The sequence below is a fragment of the Lates calcarifer genome, linkage group LG11, assembly GCF_001640805.2.
Source record: "Lates calcarifer isolate ASB-BC8 linkage group LG11, TLL_Latcal_v3, whole genome shotgun sequence".
Classification (NCBI taxonomy): Eukaryota; Metazoa; Chordata; class Actinopteri; family Centropomidae; genus Lates; species Lates calcarifer.
This window is the reverse complement of record NC_066843.1, coordinates 2428360-2445018: the sequence shown is the minus strand read 5'-3', so window position 1 is coordinate 2445018 and position 16659 is coordinate 2428360. Positions and strand designations below refer to the sequence as shown.

Here is a 16659-nt window from a genome sequence, read left to right as displayed (position 1 = left end):
TGCTGCAGCAGAGCCAGAGGATTCTGATCACACTGCTTCAGTGCTGTTAAAATAAATCCAGTTAAATCCAAGCAGATAAATTCTGTTTCAAATGAATTACTGATGGAGCAGCTCCATGTTTTGTCTCTTATTGACACTGCAGATTCGATTAAATCATGTAAGACTGTCATGATTTCTACTGGATTTCTTTTATTGGCTGAACAGAGAAAAAGAACAGGGAATATTAAATATGAAAAAAATCTGACGATGGAAGGTTTAGAACAGATCAACGTAGAATTAAATTAAAAGCACATTAATAAAAGTAAGTAAATATATCAATTCAACTGTTACAAATGACAAATTGGGCAGATTGGTGCTAAGGAGACTAAAGGGCAGAGATCAGCAAAATAAAACAACAATAATCCACGTTAACAGTAAAAAGCCTGAAACCTTGGGAAGAAAGAGAATACATGATTAGGCACATAAATAAAAAAGAAGATGGACAAACTGAGCCAGAGCAGGTTCTATCTCCATCTGTAGTTCCAGTGTATGGAGGAAATATGGCAACGAATCAACCAAAAACACTCATCAGTTCATTCAAACTATTAAAGATTAAAAACAACTCTGTATTGAAAAGAATTTTTTTTAAAATCAGGCTCATACAAATACTTAATCATATCAAATGTAACGGATTAAAACTATCGACACAGTCAGTGCAGGTTAATACATAAATAACTGATTTTGTTTGTCAGTGGACCCAGGCTTTAGAACAACACTTCATACATGAAAATACTCTCTCATCTCAGGTGAAGCTGCAGCTCATTAACACGTACGATCACAAGCAATAAAAATCAGTTTCTCCTTCTCTGGTTTGCTGCTACAGTCGTACTTGGTCTGGTGCATCCAGTAGCTTATGTTAGCAAACTTTACCACATGTAGTGTTTAAAAGACACTACAGAGTAATTTGGTGACATTTACTTGTGTATACTCCTGCTTTAGCATTTAGCATTTAGCATTAACCCATAACTATTACCTGCAGCCACAGTGACAAACATTCAGCAAGAGACTACTGACATCCCCAGATATAAAAGTGATGATTTAGGAGGAAGGTCATCTACCACATATTAAGAAGTTGTTTTGGTCCCTTGTTGTTTTGCACAGTTCACTTCAGCTTACAGCCTCGTTTCTAATTTCTTCTGTTTGACCAAAGAAAAAACTACTTTAAAGGGAATGTTTGCATTTCAACTAAAAAGATGACAGACGCACTGACACTGACTGACTACCTGCTGGTTTTTAGCTGCTGCTGACACTGTTGTGCTGTAAATCATGAGTTCAGAAAACTAGAAGTGGTGACTTGGCAGCTTCAGTCGAGCTGAAACAGACTCTCTCTCTCTCTGACGTTTTTCCCATCCAACATGAAAGCAGCTCAACTCAGAGCTCTTTGTACGGGTTTCACCCTTGCTTCCCACTTCCCCTCTCTGCCTCCATCTGTCTGTTTCCACCTCATTATTTATTCAGCCTCTTCCCTTTCCTCTGTTCCCTCATCTCTCCTTTTTCCTCTCTCCCTCTCTCCCTCTCCCTCTCTCACATTTCTGGCCGGTGTTTCTCAGTCAGTCTTGGTGGTTTTGTGTCTCCAGGGGTAAATCAGCTCCCCGACAAACAGTTTCTTGACCAGCGCCGCCCACGAGTCTTTTGGGTAGCAGCTGTAAGTCGGAGTGCGGTAGGTCTGAACCACTGTGCTGCACTTCAGGGGGTTAATCTGAGGAGGAAAACACACAATACGTGATAATGAGGGAAAAATGAAATGCTTGTTCTTGAATTCTTTACTGAGGAGTTCTCCACTGTACAGAGACCTGGACTGGGTATGGAGGAAATTTTAGATTGAAGGGAAAAAATGATGTTATGACCACAGCTGAAATGGTGAGATGAAAATAGCTCCAACAGTGGAAATGATGTTTTGAGAGCTATGGTAAGAAGAGACTCAACTGTTCTCTGAAAGCCACAAACGTGAAGTTTTACACAGAGGAGGAACAAAAGAGTGACGTCTCACCTCCATCAGCAGGTGAAGGGCCGTCCCCGGCTCGTCACACAGCACCCTGAACTTTACTCCCTCTGTAACGTACATGACACAGCATTTACTCTTCAAGACACTTTAAAGACACGTATACACCCCAGCCTGTCCACATTACTGTAAAAATGAAGCAGCAGCGTTTTATATTTGTCCTAAATGAATGTGAACTCTCTTTGACCCTGGAAACTCTCTGTTTGAACAGTAACAGAGTGGAGATGATAAAGGGTGATGTACCTGCCAGTCTGTAGGGCCGACAGACGCGGAGGCCCACGGCGAACAGAGGGAAGGAGTTGATGAAATCCACACTGAGGTGGAGGACGCCCTGGAAAAGCACCACCCCCAGCCGCAACTGCACAACAAAGGGACGCACAGGGGTCAAAAACAAACGCATCCAGGAGTAAAAACAATGGCTTCCTATCCAAACGCCTGTTCCCAGTTCACACCTGAGCAGTTGTCTAACTACACTATGAGAACATGATTTAAAGTGATACTCCACCCAGGATCTATTTATATCTCTCAAACACAAAAAGCAGCAGCTGCTGTCAGTTTGAATTCATGTTGTTATGATGAGGACTGTGACTCCAGAGGTGACAGTGAACAATACGTATGAAAATATCCTAGAAATTAGTGAAAGATATTTCTCTGTTTTTCTGGCTCTGCTGCAGGAAAATAATGTCCTCCTTCCTGATCCCACCTACAAAGCTCTGACCACAGCCTGCCATGCTCTTTGTTTGTGCAGGTTGGGCATGGTTTCCAATCTTTTACAGTTTTTATTATCAGTTTAATTTCTTTATAATAATTGACCTTTTTTAAATATCAGAGTGACAGTAACAGTGAAAGGCTCCTGTCTGTCAGAGAGAGATGACGTCTTCAAATAGCTTGAAATAGTTTTGTCAAAATCCAAATCCAAAATCTTATTTATGAGCTTGTTTACAAAAATAGAGTTTGTCTGTTACCAGGTTAAAAATACAGACTAATGAGCTCGTACTGAATGTATTTCACAAGACTGAATCCAAATGGAAAAAGTTTCTGTCTTTGCCAACACTGAAAAGCTGTGAAGAGAAACCAAAATCTCCACCACCTGCTGCTGTTTAATTATCACTGATGGAGATTCGACTCTATACCCACTCTCCTTATCATCATCTCCCTGCTGCGCAACAAGCAGCAGACCCATCGGAGTTACAGAAAGAATCAGAGGCGTGGGCAGAGAGTCTGAGGTGGTTTGTCAATCTCCCATCATGAAAAACTGGAACTGAACTCAGACTGACGACAGCTGCTGCGCTCGTTAAGTTTCTCCACATGAGATTCTGCTCACCAGAGTGAAGACCAGGTAGTAGAGCGCTGTGGTGGGAAGCAGGAAGAGCAGGATGGTGAACAGCAGCGTCCCGATGAAGAGCTGGAGCATCACAAACACACTCACGGTAAACATCTAGATAACTGAGATCATGAAGATTATGGTGTCGTCTGTGTGTGTGTGTGTGTGTGTGGGGTACCTGGTCCAGGTCGTAGGAGCAGGAGTCCACTCTCTGCCGCAGGACGTTCCACTTCTTCCCTCTGAAGAGCCTCCAGAGAGACGAGAGGCCGTAGATCTTCAGACAGTACAACCTGAGAGGGAAACAGACGCAGACACTGCTCTGGTTAAATCCCTGTTTTTGTCAATGGAGTCTGGTACTGATATATAGTGATGTTTCTGGTTAAACTAAAATGTTGTCAGACACTTAGAAAAACAATCTGAGTCTGTCAGTGGCAAAAACAAGAACTTTAGTGGACACACTCTGATCAATCTAAAATCTAAATTGTTAACAAAACAGGAAGTTATCTCACTCAATCTTTAATATGTTAATATGTAAAACTGTGACAAAAAGGGGAAATAAAACACTGAAAGAAGAAGACAAAAACAGAAAAACTGAACTACTATACACAAACTAAATTTGCAAGGGGAATCAGTTATATATTTATTTAATAAGTTATATAACTGTGTATCACATAATGTTTTGTCTGTGAGCGATCAGTTGTAACCTAAAACACGTCTGTATCAGTTTTCAGAGACAGTTATTGATCACTCTCACTCTCCATCCTTCATTCTGTGAAATCTGCCTGCAGACAGAGAAGCGTCCTAAAATCAGAAGGAGGTGGATGACGTTTATTCGTTCTCTCCAGTGTCGACGGTGAACTGTGATCACAGCAGCAGGAGATATTTTTAGGTCCAGGCATACAGATTTAATAAGTCACTCTGACTGAATTTAACACACACACTCACCCTATTCTGAAAGCTGCTGGAGCACAAATATGGAAGTGGGTAATATTTCATTATGCACCATGGGCGAGGCAGCCGACCTATCTTTAGAGCAAATGCATAATTTAGTGAGTCCTCTCTCCTCCAACATGCAGCATATTATCACACCATTACCACGGTGTTCAGATGTCCATCACACCACCTCAGACTCAGCAGAGATCTACAGACGTTCCTCCTCCTGGTTAAACCAGAGCCCAGAGGAAATCAGACGAGGTGAGCGTACCTGAGAGTCGACTCAGCAGCCATGATTTAAGAATATTAGAGTTAGAATATCACCATGGCTCATCCTTTAATCCTCAAACAGGACTTCCCAGTGATAACATGTTGGGACATGGCTTTACATGTCATCAAATGACAGAAGATTAAACCTATTTTTTTTTAAGCAGACAACATAAGGATCCACTTTAGCTCTTTTCAGTCTAATGACGCACCAAGATATTTTTACATTTGAATTCTTTCATGAGCTTCTGAGCTGCTCCACCAGACTACACCGTAGATATTCCACTTTAGAAACAGGTCCACAGACAGCTCTGTGAGGCTCTACTTTCTTTTTCATGCATTGTTGTTTTGGACAGAGCGACAGGAAACATGGAGAGAACTGCTGCAGTGATGTGACATGCACCTCAACCATTCAGCCCCCTGGACACCTGGCACAGTGGGGCTTTAAAACGCTCACAATAACAACACTAACATGTTGGTGTTTAGCAGATACTATGTGATGTTTACCACAGTCAACACATTGCTAATTAAATGAACATAACTTAAGGTTGAAGCTGATGAGAACATCGTTAGTTCTGCAGGTGCACAAACCAAAGTACTGGACAAAGGAAAATGTGGATTTGTTGTTGGGCTGGAACAATTCTGAACCTGAGACTGAAACCACAACACAACCCTCATTTCATGACAATCCATCTCATTGGTGTTGAGATTTCCTCTGAATCAAAGTGGTCCACTGACAGACCAACAAACCAACACCCAAGAGTCAAGACACTTGTGTGGCTAAAAATAAATCACAAATATAAACGTTAACATCTTAAAGATCCACTGTTAATCACCATCATGATTACAAGAGTTTCAATTCTTTGAAACATCTTCATAATCTTCACCATCTCTTCTCATCAACAGTTACATTGTCCCACAGAGCAGAGGAAGAGCAAACATGTTCAGCAACTGTCTAGAAAAGAGGAGGAGAGGAGAGAAGAGTGTGTGTGTGTGTGTGTGTGTGTGTGTGTGTGCCAACTGAAGCACTGACAGAAGAAACAACTTGAAGCACTAAATTGTTTTTTACAACCATGTGACCCAGTTATGTAACAGTGACGTAAAACAAAAACATCCTGTTCTACAAGTCAAGGATTCAGGTGATTTATGTGTTGTTGTATAATTAAAGGGACGATAACAATGGTGTTCTCCACTTTCTCTGTTATGTCTCTAGGGAAATAAACTGCACAGATATTTTTAATGTATGCATGACTTCATATCAAAGTGGGTGTGATGCTGCAAAGAGCTCTTTTCCTAAACCACTCATTATTGTTCAAACTCCTTTTCCCAGTGAATCACTGTATATTTGATGGATATTCATCCCTTAAAGAGGCTTCCTACGGTCTGTGACGCCCTCCTCATATTTTGTCCAACAAGAACCATGTGTACACAGGTTTAAAAAAATCTGAATCTCGAGGGCAGACTGCCATTAAACCCCAGAGGACCATCATTTTCCATTTAGCACATTTACTCTGCTCCTGCTCCAGAGGGAGGCGCTGTGATCATGTGAGGTCACTCAACCCCTGCAATGACTTTCAGAAAGGTTGAACCAAGCTTCCAGTGTAAGAGTTAACGAGGAACTTTCAGTGCAGTGTCTTTACTGAAACAATCGTTTGGATAAACTGCCCCCTGCAGGTTAATTAAAGTAATGACAGGCTGTCTCTGCAGTAAGTATGACGCACACATGACTGAGATCCTCCCAGGTCATCAGGGGCTTGTTTCACCAAATTTGCAAAATGAGATAATTTCCTCTCGTTTTAATCATGAGACATTTAACTAATCAAAACAAATCCCCACTGTGATCCATGCACAAGCAGGGAAATGAGATGCTTCCACCATCTGTGATCTGTGTGTAACAGGTGCTGGCACAAGACGACGTCTGTCAGCTCATCAGGTAGAAACAGAAGCACATGTGTCTGACCCACGGCCTGTGGTTCTTTGAAAACCTGATCATAAAAAAGACACTGAGCCTGTGCTGAGGTCTCACCTGGCTCCGTAGACGTAGAAGCAGTAGATATGGAAGGTGAGCAGGGCGACCATATCAGAGAGCAGCGAGAGGGCAAAGGTCAGGCCCAGGCAGGCGGACAGGCCCCCGTACCAGAGGATCCCCTCGATGAACGGAGACATCAGGTGGATGTAGCCTGGATGGACAGATGATACATGAAGCTGAAAGTCTGAGCAGGGCAGTGGCCAGTGACAGGACTTTCAGGTTTCTTTATTATTTAACATGAAAATGTTCAGATATAAACACAGAACATCAGCACAGTATAAAGCTCTGAGTGTGTGTTTTGTGCTGTGACTCACTGATCCACAGGTGGATGTGGTAGAGGAAGAAGCGTCCCAGAACCTGGTCCAGGGCCCGGTTCATCTTCAGTCCTGCAGGAGCTCCCATCAGCCACTGCAGCAGCTCCTCCAGCTCTTTAGCCACATGCTGCAGAAGAACCAGGAGTTTAATGGTGGGACAAAGGAAATAATTATGTTATAGTCTTATTATTACACTAAATCTGACAGATACACTGTTGTGTTGGGTAACACACACACACACACACACACACACACACACACACTTACATCTGCTGCAGGCACCAGTGTATTTGCTAACATGGGGATGTGGTTGTCTCTGTAGAGCCACGAGATGAGCAACATGCCGAGAGCCACATCCACCAGGAACGACACCAAGATGTTGGCTTTTCTAAGAACAGACACAGGACATGATGGTGACGGCAGCAGAGGAGGACACGCAGCCTCGAATTTCATTCTCAGTTTCAGCTTTTAGCAGAAACTCACCTCATGAACTGTGTGTGTCCAGCAGCTGGTTTGGGTGAGCTGAGTGTCCTCATGTGTTCGGTTCTGTAGCTCAGCTGGACACATGTGGACAGTTTACTGGACAGGAAGCGGAGCGGGTACAGACTGAAGATCCTGCAGATAATAATGACGGTACAGACAGTTCCAAAGATCTTTAATTTGCAATCACCTAAGAGAGAAAAGCAGTAAATCCTCCTGACTGAGAAACAGTTTCCCTCCTCTCACCGGATGTTACAGATCCACGTCCATATGGACAGCAGCCAGCTGATGAGCAGGCAGAGCGGGACAGACGCCTGTTTGAGCAGCTCCACTATGATGCTGGCCTCTCGACCTTCAGACTGCCAGTGTGTGGACTTCAGCGGGCCGTCGTCGTACTTGTCCAGGAAGAACAGGGGATGGCTGCGGGCCACCGTCTGGAACATCTGGACCAGAGGAGAGGAGAAGTTTACCTGTTACCTGAGCCGCATTCACACCTGCACTTTACCCTATGAAGATAATTCATTTGACCTGAATTGAATTAAAATGAGACCTAGAACTTATTGTGTTCTGGGTCACCTCTGTCCTGTACCTGTCTCAGCTCAGACGGTGGATCAGTTTTGGGGTCGGGAACTCCGTTCTCGATGGGGTGAAGCTGTGACAGCATCACCTTCCTCTGCTCATAGTGGACGAAGATCACCTTCTCCTCTTCTTCTCCCTCAGCTCCAGCCTCACCATCAGTCTTCTCATCCTCCTTCTTTTTTACCTTCTGCTGAACTTCTCTTCCATCTGCTCCAAGATAAAGATAAATCCATCTGTAGCTTTGTTTTTATTAAAAATATTGAACATAAAATCCTCTGTGTGTTTTTAATGATTCACCACAGACAATAAACCAGAGTAATTGTACAGAAAATAAAGGAAACTGAAGGAAGCTGTGCTTTTGTCTGAATGATTCTGACCTAGAAACACAGTAAATATCAATGTGCTGGTCTTACTTTGATCCCGGTTGAGGATGTCGCAGGTGAAGCCGGTCTTGCCCACCTGGCGGCTGATCTGGAGCCAGCGCTCCTGAGGGAAAATGGTGCTGAGGTCTCTGAGGAAACTCTCCATGCCCTCCTGATCGTCTTTGGGTAAACTCCACGAGCCCAGCACAGACAGCTCCACCCCGCTCTGAGCCTGCATCTGGGAGAGAGAGATGGAGGAAGGGTCTCAGTCCTTCCTCACTGTAACCCTGATGAACACATGCTAATCTAATCTACTTAGCTAGCTCTTAGCTATCAGAAAATCAATCAGTCAGTTTAACCCTCATCCACACCCAGGCCTCTGGTGCTGCACTGACCTGCTGGATGTACTGTTTGACCTGTCCCGGGATGAACGGGTAGTGGATAACCGCCAGCACCACGGCCGAGTCATGGCCGGCGATCCAGCGGCCCACCAACAGCCCGCTGTCCGCCCGGTTACAGCACTGTGGGAAGAAGATCTTCAGCACCATGATTTCACCGCTGCTCAGTGTTCAGCCTCCAGCAGCTCCGATGATCTGAGAGACACGAGAGTAAAATTTTATTCAGTACTTACATAAAAAAGTAGCAATACCACGTTGAAGGAGCAATAAAGGAACTGAATACTTTGTCCACCACCACTTAAAATCCTGTTTTGTTCAGATCAGTTACAGAGATAACTTCGTAATTCCCACTGAATGAATCTATTTGTCGAGATCCGAAACAAAACTTGAAAATACAAATAAAAATACTGTATGTATGCCGAATTGATGACTGAATCCTCCGTTTCCACGTGAGATACTCGTCTTCTACGAGTGTCTTTAGATGTAAGTGCAACAGCAGGAACAAAAATTAATTCTCCATTTTTAAAGGGAATTTGGAGAACGGACTGAATGTAACAGGTTTAGACGGTTGACCTCCTTTTTGTCCTTCACATATTGAATCTGTAGCGAGTTGTTGTGGCAACGTACAGAGCCCGCGGCGGGATTATCATTGATTTCAATGACAGCGATGTCAATTAGCAAGCTAGAGAGTAGGTTAGCTGCAGAGTTAGCTGTAACTCCAAGTTCACCAGAGTCCTTTAACTGAAAACATTCAAACTCAAAGCTAATTATCTCACTAATCTCACTAAAGCTACAGCAAACAGTGGAGTCTGTGTAAAGACAGAACTTATAAAGATATCAGTGTAAAAAAATATTTACCTTCACTGTCACCAACACGGGCTTTCACCTTCCATCTGTACCGTCAAATGCAGTTCGGCTACGTACAAACGGCCGCCATATTTGTTGTTGACAGTCCAGTGCATAAAGCGCTCCGATGAGAAACAAACATTTACGTGCGTTCCTCTTATCACGATTTCCCTCCCGTTGTACTGTATCATAATTTTTACCATTTCACCGGGGAACTTTAAATCGAACCAGACCAATTGTAAAAAGCACGAACTATGTTTTTTCACATGTTGTTTATTTGAATATAAAATATTTTATCGCCACAACTGAATGTAGTGTAGCAGTTGATGACTGCAGGGCAGTGAAGCCAAACTAAACTTTAAGAATAAGACAGTAATTGAATTAAACAGAGGTTGACGGAACATTCAGGTTGTTCTCAGACATTTTAGAAAACTTCAAAGATGTTAAAGATCTTCAAAGGAAACATGAAAAATATGAATGTACCTTTACAAACGCTAAATCCAGTTCTTGTTGAAGCTATAATTATCTGATCCTCCACTTGTATATTATATATTTCATTGCCATACTTATTATTTGCACCACTATTTCCCACACTCAAATGAAGCGATTTAGTTTTATTCAAATTATTATTATTTAAAAAAACAAACACATTATGACAAAGTATCTGCTTGATACTCACCAGTAGATTCAGACAGTATGTGAACAGCTGCTGTCAGGGTTGCGGGTGAATGAGGAGTTGTCCAAACTGTAAAGAGATTTATCTCCTCCTGCAGTGACACAGCAAGAAAAGAGCGGGATGAAAACCACAGACTAAAAATAACAAAAATATTCATCACAGATTATAGAAACAAATCCTTTAAGACTAAAATGTCCAGCCACAAAAACAGATAGTGCTGGGCAATAAAAAGAGATATTGAAGTTTAAATTAAAACGCTGTAATTATTCTCAGTTATTTAAATGAATTTTTAAAGAATTGAATAACTTTGTGTGTGTTAGTTTTTTATTGGTTTTGGTAAAATGAACTTTAATGTCAACAAACAAATATTCTATAATGTCTTATGATTGATTCATTTGTATTTTTGAAGTTCTTATGTCTTGTTAGGTTACAACTGCCTGATATATTCTTTGACTGTTAAAAACAATAAGAAAAACTGCACTACCCAGTAGCGCTTGCGAGAGACGATCGCGGTGGATTATGGGCAAACAGGAAGTAAACAAACACATGCTGAAGATGGGTAGTTCAGAGCAGGAAACCTCAGAAGAGATCAGAGTAAAAAAGATGGATATTTTAAAAGATTTCCAGGTTTCTTTTTTCAGTATGAGTCGTCTGCCTTCATTTCCCTGGACTGTGAGTATGGTATGGAGAATAGCGTCGCGCCAATCTCCATTCAAAAATGTGCCTGTTCGTGTTGCTAAAATCCGCGGCAGCTATTCTCACAGACAGAATATGACTGGAGTCATTTTATAAATCGTTGGACTCTTCTGGATAATTCGGCACACATCTCATTTCTGTTTTTTTACAGTTTGTAGAAAAAGATCTTCAAAACAACAGATCATCAGAATTCATTTCAGATATTCTGAAACAGGTGAGAACACGTGAACACAAACCTCTCGCGGTGTTTTAATCATCACAGTTCTCAGTAAAACTAACGCTGATGTGTCTCTCGTGTCGTTTCCAGACGTGTCTTCATCCTCTGTGCAGAAAGTTTCCACCATCAGTCAGATACAGGAGGCTGTTCCTCACTGAGCTCATCAGACGGGTTGGTCTGTCTGTCTGTCTGTCTGTCTGTCAGCAGTTAGATGTAAAGCTGTGTGTGATTCTGAGTGAAGTGTGTCTCTGCCCACAGCAGGAGGCTGCAGGCTGTGATCCCCTGGACGAGCTGTACGATGCTCTGGCTGAGGTGGTGGGAGCTGAAGACACGACTGAGTGCTACAAGAGCTACTTACTGGTAACTATGAAAAGCTGTTGAATCACAGAGATGAGAAGAATTCGCCTTCTCTGTGGCTCCCAGCTCTGAGCCCATCGGTTCCTACTGAAGGTGTAACTCTTCAAAAACACCTCATAATTATATCATTGCTTTGAGTAATTTCTCAAAGCAGCTGGTCACAAACATGAGGACATATTCTGTATAAAGCATTTGTTGGGGCCTATTTTCAGCAGTGGATTAATTCACATATGGTGTTGTTGTGAGTATTATCTCTGTTGTCCTCAGCACAAACTAAACAGATTAAAAAACCACATCATTCTCGTCAGTAACATCCTGGTTTGCGTCCTGCAGCCTGCTGGTGATGCCGTCAGCCTGCTGGAAAGCGTTGCTCTGATCTCAGAGGGAACCACTGGTCTGGTGACGTGGGAGGCTGCACTCTACCTGGCTGAGTGGGCTCTGGATCACCAGCAGGCCTTCACCGGCAGGTATCACCACCCCAACGTTAAAGGAATAGTCAGAGTTGTTGAGAGAAAAATGATGTTAGCCTAGCTTAGCATAAAGGCTGGAAGCAGGGGGAAACCGTTAGCCTGGCTCTGCCCAGAGGTAACAGAATCCACCTACCAGCAGCTCTGCAGCTGCTCACATCTCTCTTTTATACGACTGGCTTTCCTCCTGTCTGCAGGACGGTTCTGGAGCTGGGCAGCGGCGTGGGTTTGACCGGTATCACCATCTGTCGCTCCTGCAGCCCGAACAGATTTGTCTTCAGCGACTGTCACCCCAGCGTCCTGCAGAAACTGAGAGCCAACGTGCAGCTGAACGGTCTGACCGAGCAGCAGACTCCCACGGTCAGCGTGGAGGAGCTGGACTGGACGGCCGCGACGGAGGAGCAGCTGAGACGGATCGGGGCGGACACAGTCATCGCTGCAGGTCAGAGTTCAGTCTTATTATCAGACAGGAAGGAAGAAACAGAAGTGTAACCTCACAGATGTTAAATGTCTTCCAGATGTGGTGTATGACCCTGACGTCGTGGGACACCTGGTGAAGCTCCTGTCCCAGATCCTGAAGTGTTCCTCTTCTCCTGAGGTCTTCATCTGCTCCACCATTAGAAACCCAGAGACCTACAGCAGCTTCAAGCAGCAGCTGGGTAAGAGACGTCTGAGAGGAGGCTGGTTCTCACTGGGTCTCTGTGTTTGACGTGACTGACTGTGTTTGTTTTGACAGAAAACGCAGGACTCAGCCATCAGGTGATCACAGGAGGCGTCAGCCACGTGTTTCCTTACAACAGACTCTCCTCTATAGAAATGATCAAACTGCACAGATGACACTGTAGCACAATAAAGATTTAATTTACAAATGTACAAAGTCTCTTTTATACAGTCAGCTCTCTGAAGAAGAAACAGCTCTGACCTTCTCCACCTTCACACTGAGAGACTTTAAACAGACTGGGATGTGTTCTAGTCTGATGGTTTTGGTCTTGGTCCTTTAAAAAACTGAACCTGGTGTTTAATCATGGAGCAGTGATGAGAGGCAGGACGTTCTGGTCCCAGTTGTCGTCCCATCGCTGCCCTCTGCTGGTGCGGAGGTTCCTCCTGAACAAACCCAGTCTGCCCTCTGAGCTGGGAAACTCTGACAGGAGAGACTGAACACACACACACACACACACACACACACACACACACACACACACACACACACACACACACACACACACACACAGACATCAGCCATCACAGAAATGAGTGGAGTAGAGATCAGAGCTGAATCTTCGATTTCACATCTCTCACCTTGAGCTGCTGAGCGAGTTCCTGAGAGTCTCTGAAGATCAGTCCGTTCTCCTCGTGTTTCACCAGCTCGTGTAAACTGAGGAGAACAGATCAGAGTTAGCTGAGGTCCACTCAGGTTTACTGAAGGTCAGCAACAAACACCTCGATCCTTATAGCTAATTACAGACAACTCTGATCGGATCGGTCTCCTCAAAACCATGTAGATATACATCAGCCACTGAGGGAGGTTAGCTCATTTCTCCTCAGTCTTAAGGAGAGAAAACAGAAAAACACCATTTCCTCCTCCTCCTCCTCCTCCTCTCCTCTCCTCCTCCTCCTCCTCCTCCTCTCCTCTCCTCTCCTCTCCTCTCCTCCTCCTCCTCCTCCTCTCCTCTCCTCTCCTCTCCTCTCCTCTCCTCTCCTCCTCCTCCTCCTCCTCCTCCTCTCCTCCTCTCCTCTCCTCCTCTCCTCTCCTCCTCCTCCTCTCCTCCTCCTCTCCTCTCCTCCTCCTCCTCCTCCTCTCCTCCTCCTCCTCCTCCCTGTACGGAGCTCACCAGTTGAAGTGGATGGCACAGACGGGCAGACAGCAGCCGAACATGTCCACCACCTTCATGGGCAGATCCAGACCGCTGGACGACTTGTGGAGACAAACACCCAGATCTGCTGAACCTGGAGGACAGGTCAGGACCTCATGAGTCTGATTAACAAGGGTTAAGAGGTGCTTTGATGCTGGATCAGTCTTACCCAATAAAACAGGATAATCTTCTGCCTCCAGCCAGGGAGTGCAGATCTTCACATGTTCTAGATGCAGAGAGTCTATCAGCTTCCTGTAGTGTTCTTTCTGAGGACCTTTACCTGCACACACACACACACTCACTCAAATAAAGACCTGAGACCACTGTGAGATCAGGCGTCAGGTCAGACAGCGAGGCAGCAGTTTACCTGTGATGGCGCAGACTAACGACGGTAACGAAGCTCCGCCTTTAATGAAACCTTCATACTCTGTTGAGAACAAACAGGTGTGAGGTGAGAACTGATGAAACACGCTGATGTATTTTAGGCTCCATGTGTAACATGAGATAAACCAGTCGTACCCTGAAGAGCCTTCAGCAGGATGGAGAAGTCCTCATCCTCTGTGGAGAGGGGTCATGTGTTACACACAGATCAGTCTGAGTCACCGTGTTTAAAACTTTAGAACTGAGCAGTGGAACCTTCAGGACGGAGACTTTACTACATTACTGTTAAAAATGATCTTATATAAGTAAAGAAAACACAACCTGAGAGTCTTTGTCAGAATAGTCGGCTCATGTCTGAGATATAAACAGACTGAATGTGTAGGCAGTTTAAAGAGCAGCTGCTCCTCTGACCTGTCCAGCTGGTGCTGCTGAGCAGCAGCGCCGGCCGCTCCGCCCTCAGGGTCACCGAGTTATCTGTGAGATCACGAACTGAGAAGATCGTCTTCTCCACCTCCACCTCCTCACACCTGAAAACACACAGCAGGTCAGTGAAGGCAGCACCTGCCAGCTACTGTGACTGAAACTGTGGCTTCTCTCCTAACTGAACTGAAATGTTTTCTTCTGTCTTGAACCTCTCACCCTCTGTGCTGGAACTGAGGATACGTGTTGGCCAGTCTCATGAAGAGCTCGTGCTGCAGCTTCAGTGGAGTCTCTCTGAAGATGGATGGAGGTCGGTCGTACAGAGTCGTCGCCCTGCGAAGGAAAATCAACACTGTGACATAAACAGCATCTATATGAGTACACATGTTAGTTAGATCAGGTCAGGTGTCACTGCGCTGTTACATTATGTGATAAGTACAAGAGAAATCGTACTTGATGCCCCAGTTTTCCTGCAGGTCGTCCTTCATCGCGTTGGTAACACACAGGTTGTGAGTGGCCAGAGGGCCGAAGACGTGCTCGTACCTGGAAAAAGGCGGGAAAACAAACACAGGTGCTATAAGAAAATATCATCATCACCTCCACCCAGCACTGCAGCAGCACTGACCACTTCGCCACTCGCACCACCGGGTGTCTCTGGCCGTGACTCAGGGCCATGATGGTGAAGCCGTAGTTGTGCCAGTCGATGATGAATCTGCTGCCGCGCAGGACGCACACCAACCAGGCCACCGCGATGCCGGGCAGACCAGGGGGATTCTGGGATACAACACAGAGAGACAGAACAATCAAATCTCCCCTACGACAAATCAGTGAACCATCAGCATGAAGCTGAAGCTGACATCTGAATCACTGTCTCGAATCCAGACATCAGGAACTAACCTGCAGTAGAAGATGAGACTGCAGCTCCATCCTCAGCAGCACATACAGAAGCTGCAGACACTGAATGATCACCTTCGTCACATATGTGACGAGTTTTGGTCCCACTGACACACACACACACACACACACACACACACACACAGGACAAAACATGTGAATAACCTGAAAACAAGAAAGACTGAGAGTCAAACACAAACCACTGCTACATGTTTACCTCCAACACCTTTCACCTCTGCTATGGAGACGATCCTGATTCTCTCCTCCTGCAGGACGTCTTGATGAGGTTTGGTGTCTGAAATAAAACAGGTTTGAACTTTAAAGGATGATTAAAGGTTTGTATTATTACTGTGTAAATGCAGTATAATGAGGGGGGGGGGGGGCATGTTTTGTAGCAGCGAGGTGTCTCATGTTGATGTTGTGTTTTCAGTCTCACCTAAAAACCCGACAAAAGTGACGTTATATCCGTGTTTGCTGAGGGACAGAGCGTGATACTGCATCCGAGGACTGCGACCGATGTCCCCCAGCACCAGCACACACACCCGCCGCTCAGTCCCGGCGTCCCGCCGCCGCAGCCTCAGCGACCACAGCGACACCAGCGCGGTTACCACCGTCAGACACACAACCGGACCCGGTACATCTGATCCGGTTCCACAAAACACAGCTAAAAGCGCCGCAACCGCAACTGTCAGACAAGCCGCGCCAGTGCCGTGCGACGCCATGTTTGTTTGTAATTCGTGATGACGTGTCACAACGAACGGGGAGGAGCTTAGGATTTAAAGGGACCGCAGACTTTATGATGTGTTCAGATCATTAATCGCTCATTGCAGAAAGTAACTGTCAGGTGTATTACAGATCTCCTATGATGGAGTGTTTATTACCCGGCACACAGGAAAAACAGAAGCTATTTGATTAAACACAACTTTAAAATGAGAAAAACACTTAATGTCAGATATGTCAGATTTCTAACATATTTAAAGGGTCATACAAATTAAGGTTTTTTAATTTCACTTTGTAGTACATAGGAAAGTACAAACAAAGAGACATTACTTGAGAGTTTGTCTTTCCTATCTAAGTTCACATCTCGCAACTGTTCCATTAATGCGACTGTATTCAGTTCAGATA

The 16659-nt window shown here is 44.6% G+C and overlaps 3 protein-coding genes and 1 long non-coding RNA gene across 8 annotated transcripts; 2 read left to right on the top strand and 2 right to left on the bottom strand.

Annotated features, from left to right (window-relative positions):
• Window positions 1–169: 169 nt before the first annotated feature.
• pigq (phosphatidylinositol glycan anchor biosynthesis, class Q) lies at window positions 170–10341 on the bottom strand. 3 transcript variants are annotated; one of them, XM_018684674.2, is made up of 14 exons: window positions 10253–10341; window positions 8725–8922; window positions 8381–8567; window positions 7978–8177; window positions 7635–7831; window positions 7392–7523; window positions 7176–7296; window positions 6909–7035; window positions 6592–6745; window positions 3544–3655; window positions 3366–3446; window positions 2285–2399; window positions 2030–2091; window positions 170–1738 (listed from the first exon to the last, which is right to left on the bottom strand). In XM_018684674.2, exons 2-14 carry the CDS (start codon window positions 8875–8877, stop codon window positions 1586–1588), a joined length of 1794 nt encoding a protein of 597 aa, XP_018540190.1. In that variant the 5' UTR covers window positions 8878–8922; window positions 10253–10341; the 3' UTR covers window positions 170–1585. The 3 variants fall into 3 exon arrangements, with proteins under 3 accessions (XP_018540190.1, XP_018540189.1, XP_018540191.1); XM_018684673.2 differs by lacking the exon at window positions 10253–10341 and adding an exon at window positions 9586–9709; XM_018684675.2 differs by lacking the exon at window positions 10253–10341 and adding an exon at window positions 9586–9709 and having other exon boundaries at window positions 7978–8174.
• LOC127142950 (uncharacterized) lies at window positions 4143–5745 on the top strand. Its single transcript, XR_007814068.1, has 2 exons — window positions 4143–4559; window positions 5472–5745. It is a non-coding gene; the product is annotated as an uncharacterized LOC127142950 (long non-coding RNA).
• Window positions 10342–10753: 412 nt separating the features above from the next.
• Window positions 10754–12863, top strand: eef2kmt (eukaryotic elongation factor 2 lysine methyltransferase). 3 transcript variants are annotated; one of them, XM_018684676.2, is made up of 8 exons: window positions 10754–10921; window positions 11097–11159; window positions 11253–11333; window positions 11421–11522; window positions 11853–11986; window positions 12184–12428; window positions 12505–12645; window positions 12723–12863. In XM_018684676.2, exons 1-8 carry the CDS (start codon window positions 10769–10771, stop codon window positions 12821–12823), a joined length of 1020 nt encoding a protein of 339 aa, XP_018540192.1. In that variant the 5' UTR covers window positions 10754–10768; the 3' UTR covers window positions 12824–12863. The 3 variants fall into 3 exon arrangements, with proteins under 3 accessions (XP_018540192.1, XP_050929662.1, XP_050929661.1); XM_051073705.1 differs by having other exon boundaries at window positions 10766–10930; window positions 11424–11522; XM_051073704.1 differs by having other exon boundaries at window positions 10767–10930.
• On the bottom strand, window positions 12824–16292 carry alg1 (ALG1 chitobiosyldiphosphodolichol beta-mannosyltransferase). The gene is made up of 13 exons (XM_018684641.2): window positions 15971–16292; window positions 15752–15829; window positions 15538–15641; window positions 15266–15414; window positions 15094–15183; window positions 14860–14973; window positions 14632–14747; window positions 14359–14397; window positions 14207–14266; window positions 14009–14119; window positions 13819–13933; window positions 13286–13361; window positions 12824–13140 (listed from the first exon to the last, which is right to left on the bottom strand). Exons 1-13 carry the CDS (start codon window positions 16254–16256, stop codon window positions 13009–13011), a joined length of 1470 nt encoding a protein of 489 aa, XP_018540157.1. The 5' UTR covers window positions 16257–16292; the 3' UTR covers window positions 12824–13008.
• Window positions 16293–16659: the final 367 nt, after the last annotated feature.

Bases quoted from the DNA above. Each gene is read 5' to 3' on its own strand.
- alg1 (XM_018684641.2), bottom strand. From the start codon at position 16,256: ATGGCGTCGCACGGCACTGGCGCGGCTTGTCTGACAGTTGCGGTTGCG. The intron at 15,830-15,970 runs GTGAGACTGAAA...GTTTTATTTCAG, and splicing joins CACTTTTGTCGGGTTTTTAG to ACACCAAACCTCATCAAGAC. The intron at 15,184-15,265 runs GTCAGTGCTGCT...GCCTTTTTCCAG, and splicing joins GTGGTGCGAGTGGCGAAGTG to GTACGAGCACGTCTTCGGCC.
- pigq (XM_018684674.2), bottom strand. From the start codon at position 8,877: ATGGTGCTGAAGATCTTCTTCCCACAGTGCTGTAACCGGGCGGACAGC. The intron at 6,746-6,908 runs GTGAGTCACAGC...CTGTCCATCCAG, and splicing joins CCACATCCACCTGTGGATCA to GCTACATCCACCTGATGTCT. The intron at 1,739-2,029 runs GTGAGACGTCAC...TTTCCTCCTCAG, and splicing joins CCCTTCACCTGCTGATGGAG to ATTAACCCCCTGAAGTGCAG.
- eef2kmt (XM_051073704.1), top strand. From the start codon at position 10,769: ATGGGCAAACAGGAAGTAAACAAACACATGCTGAAGATGGGTAGTTCA. The intron at 11,523-11,852 runs GTAACTATGAAA...TGCGTCCTGCAG, and splicing joins GCTACAAGAGCTACTTACTG to CCTGCTGGTGATGCCGTCAG. The intron at 12,429-12,504 runs GTCAGAGTTCAG...AATGTCTTCCAG, and splicing joins GGACACAGTCATCGCTGCAG to ATGTGGTGTATGACCCTGAC.